The sequence below is a fragment of the Rhincodon typus genome, chromosome 1 (genome assembly GCF_021869965.1).
Source record: "Rhincodon typus isolate 14 chromosome 1, sRhiTyp1.1, whole genome shotgun sequence".
Classification (NCBI taxonomy): Eukaryota; Metazoa; Chordata; class Chondrichthyes; order Orectolobiformes; family Rhincodontidae; genus Rhincodon; species Rhincodon typus.
The window spans coordinates 111,439,958-111,457,399 of NC_063332.1; the positions used below are offsets into that span (position 1 = coordinate 111,439,958).

General features: G+C 38.9%; 1 protein-coding gene across 6 annotated transcripts in view; it reads left to right on the forward strand.

Annotated features, from left to right (window-relative positions):
* cnot6l (CCR4-NOT transcription complex, subunit 6-like) overlaps nucleotides 1–17,442 on the forward strand; it is a 78,853-nt gene that overhangs the window by 17,507 nt on the left and 43,904 nt on the right. For all 6 annotated transcript variants that reach the window (XM_048594719.1, XM_048594822.1, XM_048594878.1 and 3 more), the window contains exons 2-3: nucleotides 13,669–13,792; nucleotides 16,140–16,326. In XM_048594719.1, coding sequence (XP_048450676.1) covers nucleotides 13,669–13,792; nucleotides 16,140–16,326 — 311 coding nt within the window. The remainder of the gene's footprint in view (nucleotides 1–13,668; nucleotides 13,793–16,139; nucleotides 16,327–17,442) is intronic.

Genomic DNA, 17,442 nt, shown 5'->3' on the forward strand with positions numbered 1-17,442 from the left:
ACACCATTGGCAGATGATAGAATTTGAATTCAATAAAAAAAGTCTTAAATTAAGTGTCGAATGAGACAATGAAACCATTGTTGATTGTCAAGAAAACCCCCATCTAGTTCACTAATGCCCTTTAGGGAAGGAAGCTGCCATCCTTACCTCATCTGGCCTACATGTGACTCCAGACCCGCAGTAATGTGGTTGAATCTTAACTACCTTCTGTGTAATTAGGAATGGACCATAAATGCTGGCTAAGCCAGCGATGCCCTCATCCTATGAATGAATTTTTAAAAATGGCTTGCATTCTTGATTTTTACTTGGGAAATCCACTGGTGGACATTTTTGGAGCCATGCAGTGCTCTTTGTTTGAGAGTGGTGCCAGAAGACAGGAGAATTGCAGATGATCCAGTGCTATTTTAGAAGTCTTGGGAGAGATCCTTGTCATTGGCTGACTGTTGATTTGAGGATGAGATTTACTTAGGTTTTCGAGTTTCTGCCGTGGGTCTTCGTGTGATTAACTTGCTGATTCTCAACCCACAGAGCTCTGGCTCTTGGTGGGTTGTCTTGTGAGCTAGTAAGATCTAGGTGACAGATGTTGCTTTCTTTTCTTTCCTCTTTTTTGTCATTGTACCTCATCATTAAGATGTTGAGTCACTGTGACATTAGCTTGATGGCAAGCTGTTGCCAGTGAATGACAGCAAGCTCCTCCAAATCATTGATATCAATAATAACATTTTTCAAGGAGAACTTGAGTGTCCTCAGCATGTTTTCTTCATCCTTAGCTGTAGTATTGGCCATTTGATAGTTGAGAAAACTGGACCTCCTGCTCATCTGATGCTGCTTGGCCTGCTGTGTTCATCTAGCTCTACACCTTGCTATCACAGATTCTCCAGCATCTGCAGTTCCTACTATCTCATAGAGAAGAATGTTTGTTTTCTAGCTGTTCGACACTGACTCATTCATCGAATTTGATTTTGGAGGAAATATTTATTTAAATGGTACCAAGTACAGGACTGCAGTTATGTGGGGAGATCTGATACATGATTTTAATAGTTCATCCTTGTCTTAACTACTTCCAGTAGCAGAAGGTTAGTAACCAGAAGACACAAATTTTAAGTTGATTGCCAAAAGAACCAATTGTGGCACACAAACTTTTTTTTTTAAAAGATTGAGTTTTGATCTGCAATGTACTGCCTGAAAGATTGGAAGCAAATTCAACAGTAACAGTAGTATTCAACAATAAAATTATGAATCTGAAGGCATAAAAGAGGCAAAGAGCAGTTGAAATGTTGTAAAACAACAGTAGAATCTGCCTTCTCCATCGTATTCAGTCGTACAATCTGTAACTTTGCTGCATGTAAGGAGAAAGAGAAGTTTTCTCATGCTGCTGTTAATACTTTTACCAATCATCTTTATCTATGTCCTCTAGTGCTTGAACCTCTCCAACAAAAAAAAGTTTTTCTTCAGCTACTTTGTCTAGACCCACTGATGATTTTGAACGCCATTTATCAAATTTGCTCTTAATCTTCTTCTCCAAGATGAACGACTGCAGTTCTCCGCACTCCTGGTAACTAAAATCTCTCATCCCCGAAACTGTTTTCGTAAAGCTTCTGTGTAACCACTGTAATGCTACCTCCACCTTTCTGAGGGTGGTTCCCAGGATTAAACATAATACTGTAGTTGAAGCTAAACCAGTGTTTTAGGACAGTTCTAAGGTACAAGATGATTCTTGTTATCTTTGTCTCTCAATGGACCCATCTTTTCACTGTTATTTCAAGTACAGGGCCTTCACGTAGACTTATTTCTAAAGGCTTAAATTTTAGTACCTTTTTAATCAGTTTCCTTGTGTGTTATCCTGTCATAATATTGATTTTGCTCAAGGTTATTTGTTCTGACCCTAATAAAATATGCCCACCTTTCAATCATCTTTACAAATAAATATGTAAAAGGCAATAAATGCCTTTCCACACCTTGATAAGATGTGACACAAAAGATTAATAGGTTAGGTGAGGTCTCTTGGAGATGGGATATATATTTGTGTGAGTAGAGGATTTATTAACAAGCAGAAAGTAGACATAAGTGGGGTATTTTTAATTTGACAGGCAGTGAATATAAAGGAGTGCTACAAGGGTAACTGTTGGACCTCAGCTATTTACAATCTACATTAATGATTAGTAAGAAGTTACAAAGAGTAATGTATCTAAATTTGCAATGGTACAAACCTAGGTGGAGAGGTAAGCTGTGGGGAGGACAAAAGTTGTAAAGAGATAGATAGAACATTGATGGCAAATGGCTTACAATGTAGGAAAGTGTGATGTTATTCACTTTAGTCAATAACAAAATAATATTTTAAAAGGTGTGAAATTTTCAAGTGTTCACACTCAAAGAGATGTGGGTGTCCCGTGCAAGTTGCGTGCACTGTTGTTACGCAGGTACAGCAAACAATTGTGATAATGTCAAACATGCTATTTGCCTTCGCAAAATATTAGCGTATAGGTGTTAGAAAGCTCTGTTAGAATGTTACAGGACTTTTTGATGAGATCACATCTAGAGTTCAGTGAAGTCAAGCTTGGGTTGAAGGACTTGTTACTTGAAAAACTAAGCAATTTGAGTCAATTTTTTTGGATTTTAGAAGAATGATTGATTGGTAATCTCATTGAAATGTATGAGATTCTGAAAGGCCTTGATAGGGTAGATACTGACTGTGTGTTTCTGACAGTTAGGGAATCCAAAACTTGGGTACAATCTCAGGATAAAGGGCCAGTTATTTAGGATTAAGATGAGAGATTTCATCACTCAATTAGTTGTGAGTCTTTTAACTTGTATGTCCCACAGGATTGTAAATTCTTCATCATTGAATATCCTTTAATTGACAGATTTTTGATCTCCCTCAATGATTTGAGGGATCTGGGGAGTGAGCAGAAAAGTCAAGTTGAAGCATAAAATTAACCATGATTGTATTGAATGGCAAGGGCCATGTCGTCTACTTCTGCTATTTCTTGTGTTCTTGAACAGTGTAACTCATCAGAATTGTTAGTGATACAGGGCCAAATGGGCATGGAGGACTGCTTTTCGGACTTGTTTAACTTTAACAAAGTTTAAGTATTTATAGCCTGTAGCTCATGTTTTTATGCCATTCATATCCCTCTTTTCTTACTGTGTACAATCACAGACAGGGTCATCAGACTATGTTCACTGCTTTTGCTGACTTTGTAGCAAGTTTATATATTACATTTTTTTGTTTTTCTTTGAGTTTGACCTTTTATTTTTGACGGTGTCAGATTAAGATGGTGTATCCAAACAGAATAATACAGTAAATTAACCAGTCAATGCATAGTTGTCAGTTTTCTCACTCTTATATTTTTCACCTGTGAGACAGAAGTACAACCTGACAGAGACTTGTTTTACATCCAGATAGATTAAGTAAATTTAAACCTCATTATTGAGCCAAAGAGAACTTAATTGGGTAGAGGGTGACAACATAGGGATGCAACATTAAAAAGAAACTCATTTTAAAGAGGTACAGATACATCATGGAATGTATGAATGAGTGGTTCCTTGGAGTTAATCTTGCCAATTTTTGTTTTTGATCCAAAATAGTCTCTTGCACCTTTGTTTTTGTGGAAACACGATAAAGCTTTGGTTATGGAATGAATATGTATATTACATATTGTTAGGACAAACTGACTTGCATATGTTAATGCAAGAAAGCAGTAACAATAAAATGTGTTCAAGCAGAGAAATCCAGTGTGAATCACTAAGTACATGAGGGTTTGTCAATAAACAAGCAATCCCTAAAGGATTGCTTCTTGGCGTGACCTTGGTTCCTTAGAATCTTTTTCTGTAGTTAAGGAAGGTTTGGCTCTTCCATAAATAATTAACTAGTACAGACATTTGTAATACTGATTAAAGTTTCACATGGTAAGTTGGTGAATGTTATCTCTTTCTGCTGTTAATTGTGTGTGGTATTTCCTGTCTGCTTCTCCACTTTCTACTTTGCCCATTCCCAACACACCTGCAATCTTGACTTTGGTTCTGTTTCTACTCCCCCCACCCCCCACTATTTGCTACTCCAGGGATAGGAAAGGAGATTTTAGAAGCCCTTTGAATATCAGCCAAATTCTCCCTGCCTTCTGCCTAGGGGGTATTTGCTTGTAAACTCAAAAAATCTTGCTGTAACAAAATGAGAAATCAAATTAGACTGAGAAAATAACCTCTGCCCATTTGTCTGTATGTTTTCCCCATTTTTTTTTAGAAAAAAGGCATTGTGCTAATAAATCTAAATAAAATTTAAAATTTGTCTTTAGATTATTCTTTGAGTAATGCTGAAATACAAGTGTGGAAGCTGAAGGAAAACACTGCATTATCCTGGCCATTAAGATTGACTTCACAGTTGAAATTCTGAGAAGCATTTGTGATCTAATGACAATGACTTGAGGTTAAAGCTCATGGGAAGTTGAGGCCTACAAGTAAAACTTTGAGATGTTATCTATTTTTAAATGTGATTTGTAGTTTTTTTGACATTTTTAAACACTCCCCACACAAAATATTAATGATTAAGCTATGGCCTGGAGCATCAGGCAGAAGCTTATGGGGAGGTGGGTTGGTGAGGTCATGTAATGTCCTGTCCTTGATGTTTTAGAGTGGTGGAAGCTGATTTGTAGTACCCTTGAGGGGATTTGGATATTTACTGAAAAGGACTACAGGGGAAGAATTTGTAGAACTCTATGAATCATAGAATACCCACAGAGCACAATTTCACCATTCAGCCCATCAAATCGGCACCAACCCTCGGAAGAGCATCTCGCCCTATCCCCATAATCCTGCATTTACCGTGGCTAAGCTGCCTAGCCTGCAGATCCCGGGACATGACTGAGCAACTTACTATGTCCAATCCACCGAACACATCTCTGGACTATTAGAGGAAGCCAGAGGAACCAGAAGAAACCCATGCAGACACGGGGAGAATGTATATTTCAAGTTTACACGGTCACCCAAGGCTAAAATCGAACCTGGGTCCCTGGCACTGTGAGGCAGCAATGCTAACCACTGAGCCACGGTAGTGTCCCTATGATCTTGGATGAACATTGTGTCACATCTTAATAGCAAGATGGTTTCGTTGTGGTGTGTCTTGTTTACTAAGGAAGTTTCCATTGTAATAAACATTTATTATGAGAAAAAAAATGTCATCATGAGTGTACCAATAGGAGCTAAGGTTTTGTGGATGGGAGTGCATATGAATACAACATATTTATAATGTTCAGAAGCCTGTTGTTATGCCTCACTGGGGTATGTGCTGGTAGTCAAAGCCTGCTATTTATTGAATTGTCACAAAAGTTAGTTTAAAAATTAAGCAGAATTTCCCAATTTAACAGAAAACATGGATCAGGTTTCTGTGCTTAGCAGAAATTATATTCGTCGCAAGTAATACATGTAAATATTTATGAACTGTCAGCATTTCACTATACCAGTTAAAAATTTTAATTCCTTCATAAACTCCCCTTCGTATAAATACATACATGCACACACATAATGCGTGGGCATTATGGATGGAGAAAAAAACCAGGGAAGTCGTTACGTTTCATGATGTGGTTCTTCTGATACTTGTGTTGATCGGAATTAATGTTCTCAGTCATTCTTCTCTGGGATGTTTCCACTGGTTTTAAAGAGGCACAGGGTGGCTGGTTCACTTAATAAAATGTATCTGATTTATCAATTTACAGCAACTGCTGAAGGAAAGATGATCTGGTTTTCATCATGTTTAAAGTAGCTTTTAATGCAGAAAAGAGAGGGATCTCTCTGCCTGGCATGTGCTCTCTGCTTCGCTCTAACCACCGCTCGAGCATGCACTAGTGTAAATGGTCCTTCTGATGAGTATCCGCTTGCTTGCTTGTAAAACATGTAGCAATCCTTTGGTTTTTCCAAACCATTCTTTCCTTGTTTCAGTCCATAATTTAAAAATGCAGATAAAAAGAAAGTCTTTACAGTATACCATGTTTTCTTTTGTACAGACCTGAAATTTCAGAGTACAGTGTTTTCTGTAGGCTTTTGAAAAATGTGTAGCTGCTTACTTGTGGCATTGCTCATTCCTTGGTAGTCTGAGTTTTAGAGCACAGTTATAATGTTTATCTGCTCATTATACCAAAACAACTGCACTTCCTACACACGTGACAGGGAATCATAGATGTATATAGCATGAAAACAGTCTCTCTCACCCAATTCGTCCATGTCAAACAGGTTTCCGAAACTGAACTAGCTCCATTTTCCTGCATTTGGCCCATATCCCTTGACAACTTTTTTTCCTATCCACGTACCTGTACAAATATCTTTTTAAATGTTGTAATTGTACCCGCCTCTACTGTTTCCTTTGGCAATCATACACACTATCCTCTCTGTGAAAAAGTTGCCCCTCGGGTCCCTTTTAAATCTTGCCCTTCTCACCTTAAACCTATGCCCTCTAGTTTTGGACTCCCCTAACCTGGGAAAAGACCTTAACTATTCACCTTAGTTATGTCTGTCGTGATTTTATAAACCTCTATAAGATCCCTTAAGTCAATTAAGCAGAAAGGGTTTACTTGCCTGACAATTTGGTTCAACTTCCACAACAGCCTTTTCAAGATGCAAAATGATTTTTATATCCTTCAGTCGTGTTTGGTGCTGTATATGGACAGTAAGACTGGTTGCACTGCTCTAGGAGACGACCTGTTTATAGTTGACAATCCATAGCTGTTCATTTTTTTTTTGTCTTTGAAGTACTTCTGTAGTACAGATTATTGAAAAAGGGACCAACAACAAACCTGGAATGGCACAGTGCTAATCTTGGGGTTGAGTTCCCTTTGAGTCCTCAAAATCAACTTCAAATCCATGAAGTTTGATAACTTCAGATTAAATGTGGCCATTGAGGTGTATTCTAGTAATTGGGAAAGCTAATAGAATGTCATTATTTATTGTGAGGGGAATGGACTACAAAAGTAGGGAGGTTATGCTTCAGTTGCACAAGGCACCAGCGAGCCCATCAGTTACTTTTACCAACTAAAGCTCCATCTGTACATAATTCGTCAACTCGACTTCCAGAGAGTACTCTGTGCAGTATTGGGTCACCTTATGTAAAGAAAGATGCAAATACATTGGAAGCAGTTTTGAGGTTTTCTATACTAATAGTATAAGTGGTCCAGTCCAGCTATGAGGAAGCAAAAACAGATGTGCTAGAGTATCATTTAGCAGGAGTGTTCACATCTCTGGAGAGAACACAGAGTTAACTATTGAGGTCCAGTGACCCCTCTTCAGAATAAATGGTAGCTACGAAAAGATGGTATAAATGCTAAAGACAGGAGCTGGAAGGGTAAAGGAGTGAGATGAATGGTGGTAACCAAACCCAGAGAGAGAGAGAGAAGCAGACAAAAGGATAGATAATGGCAAGCCAGGGAGAAAGAAGAGCTACTAATTGGGACTACGAGTAGGCGAAAATGGGTTGGTTGTGCTGAAAGGAACCCATATGATGGGGCCTGAGATGTCGGGGTGGGTGAAGGGTGTAGAGAGTGGTGTTCAGGTTCTAAAATTATTGAACTCCAATGTTGAGTCCTGAAGTAGAAAATGTGATGCTACACTTCCAGCTTGCACTGAGCCTTGGTGGAGTACTGCTTCAAGCCTGAGACAGACAGACAGATATGTCGGTCACTGACTTTTCCCCTACTTACGATCCACGTTGGCAGCTCTTCTTTCTGGCTGCCATTCCTTTGTTTGTCTAACTTTCTTTTTCAACCTCTGGGCTCCATCTTCACCTATCACTCCTTCCTCCATCTTCCACATATCTGCCCCCTTTTCCTAGCTACTACCAGTTCATAGAATTCCCTACACTGCAGATTGAAGCCTTTCAGCCTGTTGAGTCTACACTGACCCTCTGAAGAGCACTCCACGTAACCCTGAATAGGTTTTCTTTCTACCATGGCTTAACCCACCTGACCTGCACATCCATGGACACTACTGGGCAATTTTTAGCATGGCCAATCCACCAGAGCACCTGGTGGAAAACTACGCGCACACAAGGGGAACATGTAAACTCAACATGGCTGGAATTGAACCCAGGTCCCTGGCGCTCTGTGGCAGCAGTACTAACCACTCAGCCACCCTTAGTTATGAAGACGGATCACTGGACACAAAACGTCTAGTCTTGCTTGCTTTCCATGGATGCTTCCAGAACTGCTGATTTTTCTCCAGACGTTTCTTTTATTTTTAGTTTCAGATTTTCAGCATTTACTTTTTAAAAAATTTTAGTACTATGAAGAAAGCTAGGATAGCTGTGTTCACTGGAGTTTTGAAGCTTAAGAGTGATTTAGTTGAAATATACAAGATCCTGAGGAGTCTTAATAGGCTGCATGTGGAAAGTATGTTTCCACTTGTGTGGGAATCTAGAACTTGGGGTCACTGTTTTAAAAGTAAGGGTGCACATTAAAACCGGAGATGGTGATAAAGAATGCATTGGATGATGTATAAATGCAAGAGCAGGAATGTAAAGCTGGGATAATGCAAGACACCAGTAAGACTGGAGCTTAGTCTATAGTTCTGGTCAACACATTACAGGAAGGACGTAGAGAAGGGTCATTTCCTTTTCTGAAGAAGGGTCCAGACCCGAAACGTCAGCTTTCCTGCTCCTCTGATGCTGCTTGGCCTGCTGTGTTCATCCAGCTCTACACCTTGTTATCTCAGATTCTCCAGTATCAGCAGTTCCTACTACTGCAGGAAGGACGTAATTGTTCTAGAATGAGTACGGAGGAGCATACAACAATATTGCCAGAGCTTGAAAATTGCAGGCATATGGAAAGATTGTATAAGCTCAGGTTATAGAACAGAGGAGCTGAGAGGTGTTTTAATTGACGTGTACAAGATAATGAGTGACTTAGAGTAGACAGGGAAGACTTGTTTCCCTTACTGGAGAGGCCATTTACTGGAGGCACAAATTTGAGGTGACTGGTAGAAGGATTTGATGGGATTTAAGGAAACCAGATTGCCTGGAACTCACTATCTTGTTTGCTGTTTGAGGTGGAAACCATCAACCTAATCGAAAGAAATCTGAACCTGCACCTAAAATCGAAGAACCTATGAGGCTATGGACTAGGTGCTGGTACGTGGGATCTGAATGGTAGCTAGTTTATTCAGATGGATTAAGTGGCCTCTTTCTGTACTATTAACTTTTCCATGATTCTATGAAGTTTTTTTTCCCTGAGGGTTGTGAATCTTTGGAACACTCGTCCTCAAAAATGTGGTGGAAACAGAGTCTTTGAATATTTTTAAGGCATAATTGAATATATTCTGTGTTAATCAGGAATGTGGATTTGAGGTTACAATTAGGTTAGCCGTGAAATGGTGAAGCAGGCTGAAAGGGCCTAATGTCACTCTTCTGCCCCTTGTTTGTATGGTCTAACTTCCCTTCCCATCTGCTAATGTGTTAAAAAAATTATAAACTTGTTAAAAATTGATGTGGATTCTAACACCAGTTTGCCTTAGGTTTATTAGGTTTTTGGACCTAAACTTAAAATGCATTCACAAACCGTTCATTTGGTTTGATGTACATCATACAATGTTGGATACCCAAGTGGACTGTTTGCTTGTACCTCACCAGATCATCAATTTCAATATTGTGCTTTTTAAAACCCCATCCAAATCATCTGAATATGCTAAGAACAAATGGGAATCCAGAATTAATATGCCAGGTGCATCACTTCCAAACCTGCGAAATGCATGACCCATGTTTTTCATGCCTATCCCAGGGGATTTTATTTTCGATGATATATGCCTGTAGCTAATTCATTTTTTAATGGGTTTTGAGTAAGGCATCTTGGTCAATGTCTTCTGAAAATCTTTGTATAACTATTATACCATCCTGATCTCTATATAGCAAAATATTTCAGAGTGTTGTACAGAATTATTGGGAGTATTTGTGGAACAGAGTTTCAAGGTATTGAACAATTTCCCTTCACAGCAATATTACAGGATATAGAAAGAAAATAATATCACACAAAGTAAACTATTTTGTTCAAGTTTCCACGGATGTGCTGATATCTTAATTATGCTGCTCTTTTCATTCCTGCATCCCCCAGTTTCTTGTACAGTGTTCTTGTACCTTGGTTAAGTACATTGGTCAATTATTGTCAGTAATTTTGATTAGATTTTTGTCTCATGTTGTGCTCCATCTCTTGCCAAGGTAGCTTCTGTTTACATTAAAGTCTGATTTATTTTTTCAAACTGCTGCATAATGGAGCTTTTACAGAGGGCAAACAGCATTGCATTATGTATTGCAAGCATATCTGAATTTTTAAATAACAAAACATTATAAGACAAATTGGTACATCCAGCCTCGGGGCTCAATTAGTTTTCTTTTGAACATTAAAAGTGAACGTCTGTTTCCAACTTAATCGATTTGTGCTTTTCAGAAGTTTTTTTTTCTGCCGTTTTTCTGATGTTTGCCCTAGTTATGATAGCAGAACCACCTCCAATAAACTGCTGCTACAAATCTAGTGCTGCACAACCTTCCACATAAAAGATAAGAGTGGCATGTTGTTGGAAGCAGAAGACTATAAACAGCAGCATTCAGCCAAGTGGATGAAATGTGCCTACCTGCTTATCTCAGGCACTGAAGCAACTTTGCAACAGCTGGCTTTGTTAGTTGTGGGAAAGACACATATATTTACCTAGTACCTTTTCTATGTATGTCATTGGTTTGCATAGATTGAATCATATGAACATCCAGGGTTATGTAGAAAAGTATCAAAATCAGTCTGAACCTATCTTTTTAAATATGTGTTTACACAAATAAGTTAGAATAGATACTTCTTGGTTTAATCAACTCTCAGCCCCCCAAATAAGATCACTACCTTTGCCACTTTTTTGAGCCACCCTCTCTGCAATTATAGGTATAACCCAAGATTTTCCTGTTCAAAGCAAAAAAGCTGTAAAACTGAAATGAAATACACATGAACAGATTTTTCTTCTCCTCTCCCCTCTCCCCACCCCACATGCACCCCCCACCCCCCGTTGAACTCCCAACTGCATATTTGAAATAATCTGCATTCATGGTATGCCAATAGATAACTTCACACAATATAAGTAGATTGGGGGCAGTTAGACCACAAAATGTAGGAGCAGAAATTAAGCCATTCAGCCCATCGAGTCTGCTCTGATATTCAATCACGGCTGACAAGTTTCTCAACCCCATTCTCCTGCTTTCTCCCTGTAACCTTTGATCCCCGTGATGAAAATCAAGAACCTATCTATCTCTGTTTAAATATACTCAACGACCTGGCCTCCACAGCCTTCTGTGGCAATGAATTCTATAGATTCACCACTCTCTGGCTGAAGAAGTTTCTCCTCATCTTTGTTCTAAAGGGTCTTCCCTTTTACTGTAAAGCTGTGCTCTTGGGTCCTAGTCTCTCCAGCTAATGGAAACCCCTTTCCAATGCCCACTCTGTCCAAGCAGTTCATTTTCAGTTAGGTACCCCTCATCCTTCTAAGTTCCTTAGAATATAGACCAAGTCCTCAAATGTTCTTCATACGTTAAGCCTTTCATTGCTGGGATCATTCTAATGAACCTTCTGTGGAACCACTCCCCGGCCAGTACATCCTTCCTGAGGTATGGGGCCCAAAACTGCTCACAGTACTCTACTCTATATATGATCTGACCAGAGCCATATAAAGCCTCAGAAATACATCCCTGCTTTTATATTCCAGTCTTCTGAAAATAAATGCCAACATTGTATTTGCCTTCCTAACTACTGATTAGCCTGCAAGTTTACCTTCAGAGAATCCTGGACTACAACTCCCAAGGCCTTTTGCACTTCAGATTAATGAAATTTCTCTCCATTAAGAAAATAGTCTATGCCTCTATTCTTACTACCAAAGTGCATGACCTCACACTTACCCACATTGTATTCCATCTGCCACTTTTTTTTTTGCCCACCCTCCTAACCTGTCCAAATCATTCTGCAGCCACCCTGCACCCCACCCCGCCCCAATACCACCTGTCCCTCCACATATCTTTGTATCATCTGCAAACGTAGCCAGAATGCCCTCAGTTCCTTCATCTATATCATTAACATTTAAAATGAAAAGTTGTCCCAACACTGACCCAAGCGGAACACCACTAGTCACCGGCTGCCATCCTGAGAAAGTTTGATGTGTGATACAGAAGTTTTATGTTTGTAATGTTGTATTTTGTTCCTATGCAGTGGAACCTCACTTTCCTTGCATAATTTAATTTATATTCCTATTTAAATTTGTACAATAACATCGCTAGTGTAGAGCAATGGCTGGGCAAAGCAGAGGTGAGGATGAACAGAGAAATAACCAAATGCACAGTTGAAGTAGTTTTTTAATCTTCTAAATAAGTGAGGAACAGCAAGTCAAAGATATAGGGAGAGTCTACTGAAGAGGAAGAAGGCATGAGAAACTTTCCAAATTCTACCAGTGATGAATGTTTTCAATCATGTGGCGAGACTAGAGAAGGGCAAATTGTTCTCCTTTGGAGCGAAGAAGGTCAATTTTTTTTAGTCCTCTTTAAAAATTAATCGGGGTTTAGAGTAAACATGTCAATTTTCCACTGGGAGCTGATTATCAGAGATACCAATAAAAAGATAATTGGCAAAATGTTGGGGTATGTAGATAACTTTTTAAAAGCTTCTTGGCTACAGAAAGAGGATACCCAGCTTTCCAGTCCTTTTACTGACAGTATGCCTATGCATTTCTGGTATCGTCCTTTTCAAATTTTTTTTTTGCACCCTGTCCATTGTCTTGTTATTTTTATTTTGTAAGATGGCAATCAGGGCTGCTCACTGTACTTGAGTAAATGTATCAAATCAAGGCACAACATCATGAGTATCGTATTTTAAATTTGGTTATGGTGACCAGAACAGAATGCAATACCTAGTTGAGGCTAACCAAAGTATTATTAAGTAAAGTTTCAACATAACTCCCATGCTTTTCACTCGTACCTCTACTACTGAGGTCCAGCATTGCATATATTTTGCTAACTACTCTCCCAATATGGCCTCCCATCTTCAAAGGTCAATCCTCATGAACCTTTAGATCTTTCTGTTCCTGAGCATTCTTTAGAATTGTGCCGTTAAGTCTGTATTGCTTTTCCTGCATCTGATTCTAAAATGCCACTTTGCCATTTGTCTGTATTTATTCTGTCTGCCCGTTCTGACTGTCTAATGTGCTGTTGCAGTCAATTGGCATCGTTCCCATTGTCTCCCACACTTCCAAATTTGGCATCATTTGGATAAGGAGTAATATTTTCAAATTTTCCAACATCTAGTCATTTTTTTAATACAAAAGAGGTCCTGCTACTGAACCTTGATTTGATGTACCTATTGTGCAGCCTGTACCATCCTCAAGTAATCTTTATCATCTCTTCCTGTGTCTTCACTTGAGGATATTTTAAGAAAGAAATCAATACTATACAAATACTTCTGAGTAGGCTTGAAGTAATAGTTCAAGTTGTGGTTCTGCAAATGTTCATTTAAAATCACTGAACTGAATCAAAACCTAACAGTGTTGTCACTTGTTGATTACCAGCTGCAAATAAACTGGAAGGTTCTTGCATTTTTAACTACTTCTTCTTTAAGAGGAAAGTAACAAGTGCAGTTTGCTCTGTTATATTGACCAGAGATTTTTTTTTCTCCACAGAATTCCATAGGAATGCCAAAGGAAAAATATGATCCAAAAGATCTACACAGAATATATGCAATCATGTCATTAGAAGAAGCAGCCAATGGGAAAAAAACACACTGGGCGGAATTAGAAATCTCGGGTGAGTAGATGTGATTCTTAAATGCGGCTTTCTTTTCCTCATGCAAGAGCGTTTTTAAGGTTGTGTGTATATACAGCTATTTGCAGGTTCCATTCAAGTTGAAATACAGGTAGTGAAATTTTGTGCCTTTTGTTCCTCTTCTTATTTCAGAATTGTGTGGCATTGTGTTGCTTTGTTGTGTTGGAGTTCTTTCTCTATTCCTTGTTTGTTTTTCAGGATTCTGCAGTTAATTTGATTTGAACTAGTAGATGGATTTTAAACTATAATCTGAGTTTTGGAGAGTGACTTAATTGCATCAGTCTCCAATGTTTAACAGTACATAATGCAGACTCCCAGCCTTCCAGTAAATGCATTACACTTTGGAACCTGTTGCTTTGCATATGTGTAGACTGTCAAATGATTGGCTAGTACACTTAACCAAAATCATGGCATAACTAGTTGGTTTGCTTCTGCCTCCAGAGCATCACTTAGTGTTCGTTTTGTGGATAAAGTTGAGCTTTTTTTGTTTCATGTGTTACCAATAGCTGTGCAAACCTGGTGAATGGAAGATGCCACAACAAATGCAGGCATTAAACTCTAAAATATGGTTTGGGTTTAGCCATGAAAAATGACCACTTGAGCAAAGTACTGAAATGTTGTCAACATTCTTTGAACTGTGCCAGATGGAGTTTTGGGAGGAAAAAGGAGAGGTTTGGAGGAAACACAACCTGAGCATTTTTAAGTACCATCCAGTGGATCAAATCTTGATGAAGTATTGACACATCACTCTAATCAATCAAATCTGATTACAAGTAGGCAGTGATAGTCTACCTGCCTCTGAATCAGGAGGTCTGTGTTCGGGTCCCCCCTGCTCCAGGGGTAAGTAAGAGCATTTCTGAATAGGTTGATGTAGAAGATATCTACTAGTAAGCAATAAAGGCCTCCTCTGGTGCAGAGATTAAGTCAGGAGGTCTGGGGTTAAATTCCACCTGCTCCAGAAGAGTGTCGTAACATCTCTGATTTAGAAAATACATACAACTGAAGTGCATCAAGGGCTGTGTGGCACAGTGGTAAATGTCCCTAGAAGGCTTGGGTTGAAGTCCCACATGTTTGGAAGACATGACATATCTGAACAGTTTGTTCTAAAAATGCTTGGAGAGTCCCTACTCCTGAGTCAGAAAGCCAGGGTTCAAGTCCAACCTGCTGCAATTATGTGATCTAACATGTTTGAACAAATTGATTAAAATAACAATATCTTTGCTCAGTTTAAAAGTAGAGAAGGAACAAATAAGGGAAGAAAAATCTTGTCGTGCAGTGTAACAGGCCTGGGCTCAAGTCCCACCAGCTTTAGAGGCGTGTCATAACATCTCTAAACACAGGTTGGTTAGAAAGAATTCTATCTAATGGTTTCTAAATCAACAGAGATTTGGCAAACTGTGGTTAAGCTGTCTTAAATGTTCTAGCAATTTCCTAAGAGGACTTCAGTGATGTAGTGGTAGTGCCCCTGCCTCTGGGTCAGAAGGCCTGGGTTCCCCTGCTCCATAGGTGTGTCATAACATGTTAGAACAGAACAGGTTGATTTAGAAAATACCTGCAAGTAACCAATACGTGACTTAAAAGGCCTAGGCCCAAAACGTCAGCCTTCCTGCTCCTCTGATGCTGCTTGGCCTGCTGTGTTCATCCAGCTCTATACCTTGTTATCTGAGTAACTATTGTGCTTCAAGCCCAAGGCTACCATTCTTTGCATCAAACAGATTAGGACACCAGTCTTGTGTTTGAATCTATAAATGTGGTCTAACTGAACACCCTGTGGCACTGTTCCTGCTACTAACCAACCCTGTGATCATGCTAGTTTTGCAAGAGCTGGTTCTCATTAAAATTTGACATGGACATACGCCTGACCATTCAGTAGATACAATGTTATTGATTTATAAGTTTTGGACATCACTTCTGTTCCAACTCATTTCCCTGAGCTGGCTGTTCTGTTTATGGTTGGCATTTGCAGTCCAGTGCCTATGCATCAGAAAATGATGGCTTTCACATTGATATCCTCCACCTGAATGGGTGCAGGAATCCCCTCTATTGCAAGATTTCAACCGTCATCAACTCTCAACGATATTTGTCCTATGGTAAAGTTAAAGTTAAAGCAGTGTTACCTGAATTTTTGTTCTCGACCTAATAAGTATACCATGACCACAACCCAGAAATCTAGTGGCTTACAAATACCCTCTCAATCCTCTTAAGAGGCTCCAAAGTCAGTTACATAAACATTCACCACTCTAGAATTCTAATAGCCAGTTGGCAATAAATTTCTTGTTATGCAGTCAATATATGCAGAAATATTTTCAAATTCCTTTTCCCTATGCAGGTAAAGTGAGGAGCTTGAGTACTTCATTGTGGTCTTTAACACACTTGACTGTACTGCACCTGAAGGACAATAACCTTGCACGCATTCCACCTGATATTGCCAAGCTCCATAATCTAGCTTATTTGGATCTATCATCTAATAAATTGCGCAGTTTACCAGCTGAGCTTGGAAACATGGTGTCACTCAGGTAAGTGATTTAAAGATTAATTTCTAACAAACAGTTCAACTATTGCAAGTTGGAAGTTCTCATGGTAGTTTCATTAGAACCATTCTTATCCAATTTCTACTGAAGTGTTTACCTTGTTGGATCATTATTTTTCCTGAATAGCTTTTCAACAGTTCAGTCCTGAAATAAGCAATTCCACTTTTGTTTGTTGCGATTATGTTTGTAAAGGCGTCTAACTTCATGACTAAAGCAACCACAACAGCCCTGATCTTGTGTTACCCCTCTGCTCTCTAATTTATATGACCTAATGCAAGCAACATTTTGATTTTAAAATGTCTATTTTTGTTTTTAGATTCTATCCTGGCTTTGCCTCTTTATCTCTTTGTAATGTGTTTCATTCCCACAGTTCTGAGACATCTATGGTCATCTAATTGTAACCTCTTGAACATCTAAAACTTTAGTCACCCACCAACCCCCCCCCCCCCCCCCCCCCCCGCTGCCCCGGCAGCCGTGGCTGCACCTTCAGTTAGCATCTGTGCTTTAATTCCATCACTATACTTCTTTGCCTCTCTCAATTTGTATTTGTCCTTTTGAAACATTCCTTTAAAACCTTTCAGCTTCGATCAACCTTCTAGTTACCTGATCTGACCTAGTGTTGTTTGTATAGTGTTTGAATAGCATTTGTATAGTTTTAGACAAAATAGTACTGTAAAGATGGTCTGTCTGCATTTGTTTTTAATCTATGTTGTGCTTTTTTTTGTGATTTTTATCATTGAATGTTGTCTTTAGGATATTTTAAATCATTACCTTAGATTTATGAATGAACGATTTAAAAGAAAGAAGCTGAGAAGAAGTCAGTTTCCATGTTCCAAATATGCATATTGTTCTGACTGATGATTAAAATATAGGTTTGATATATCTGGTTTCTCTCTATGCATAGTTTGGGGAGAGGATGTTTTTTGTCTTAGTTTTCTTCTTCTGTTGTTTCTCATCAAAAGATTTAAATTTAACTATTCCAATTCAGAAGTTCCATGAAATTATTGGATGCATAAAGCCTGATGTGACAACAGTGCAAGGCGCATTGAAACTTGAGGCTTAAATCCCAAAGAATTTTTTTTTCTCTCCTATGCATCCATG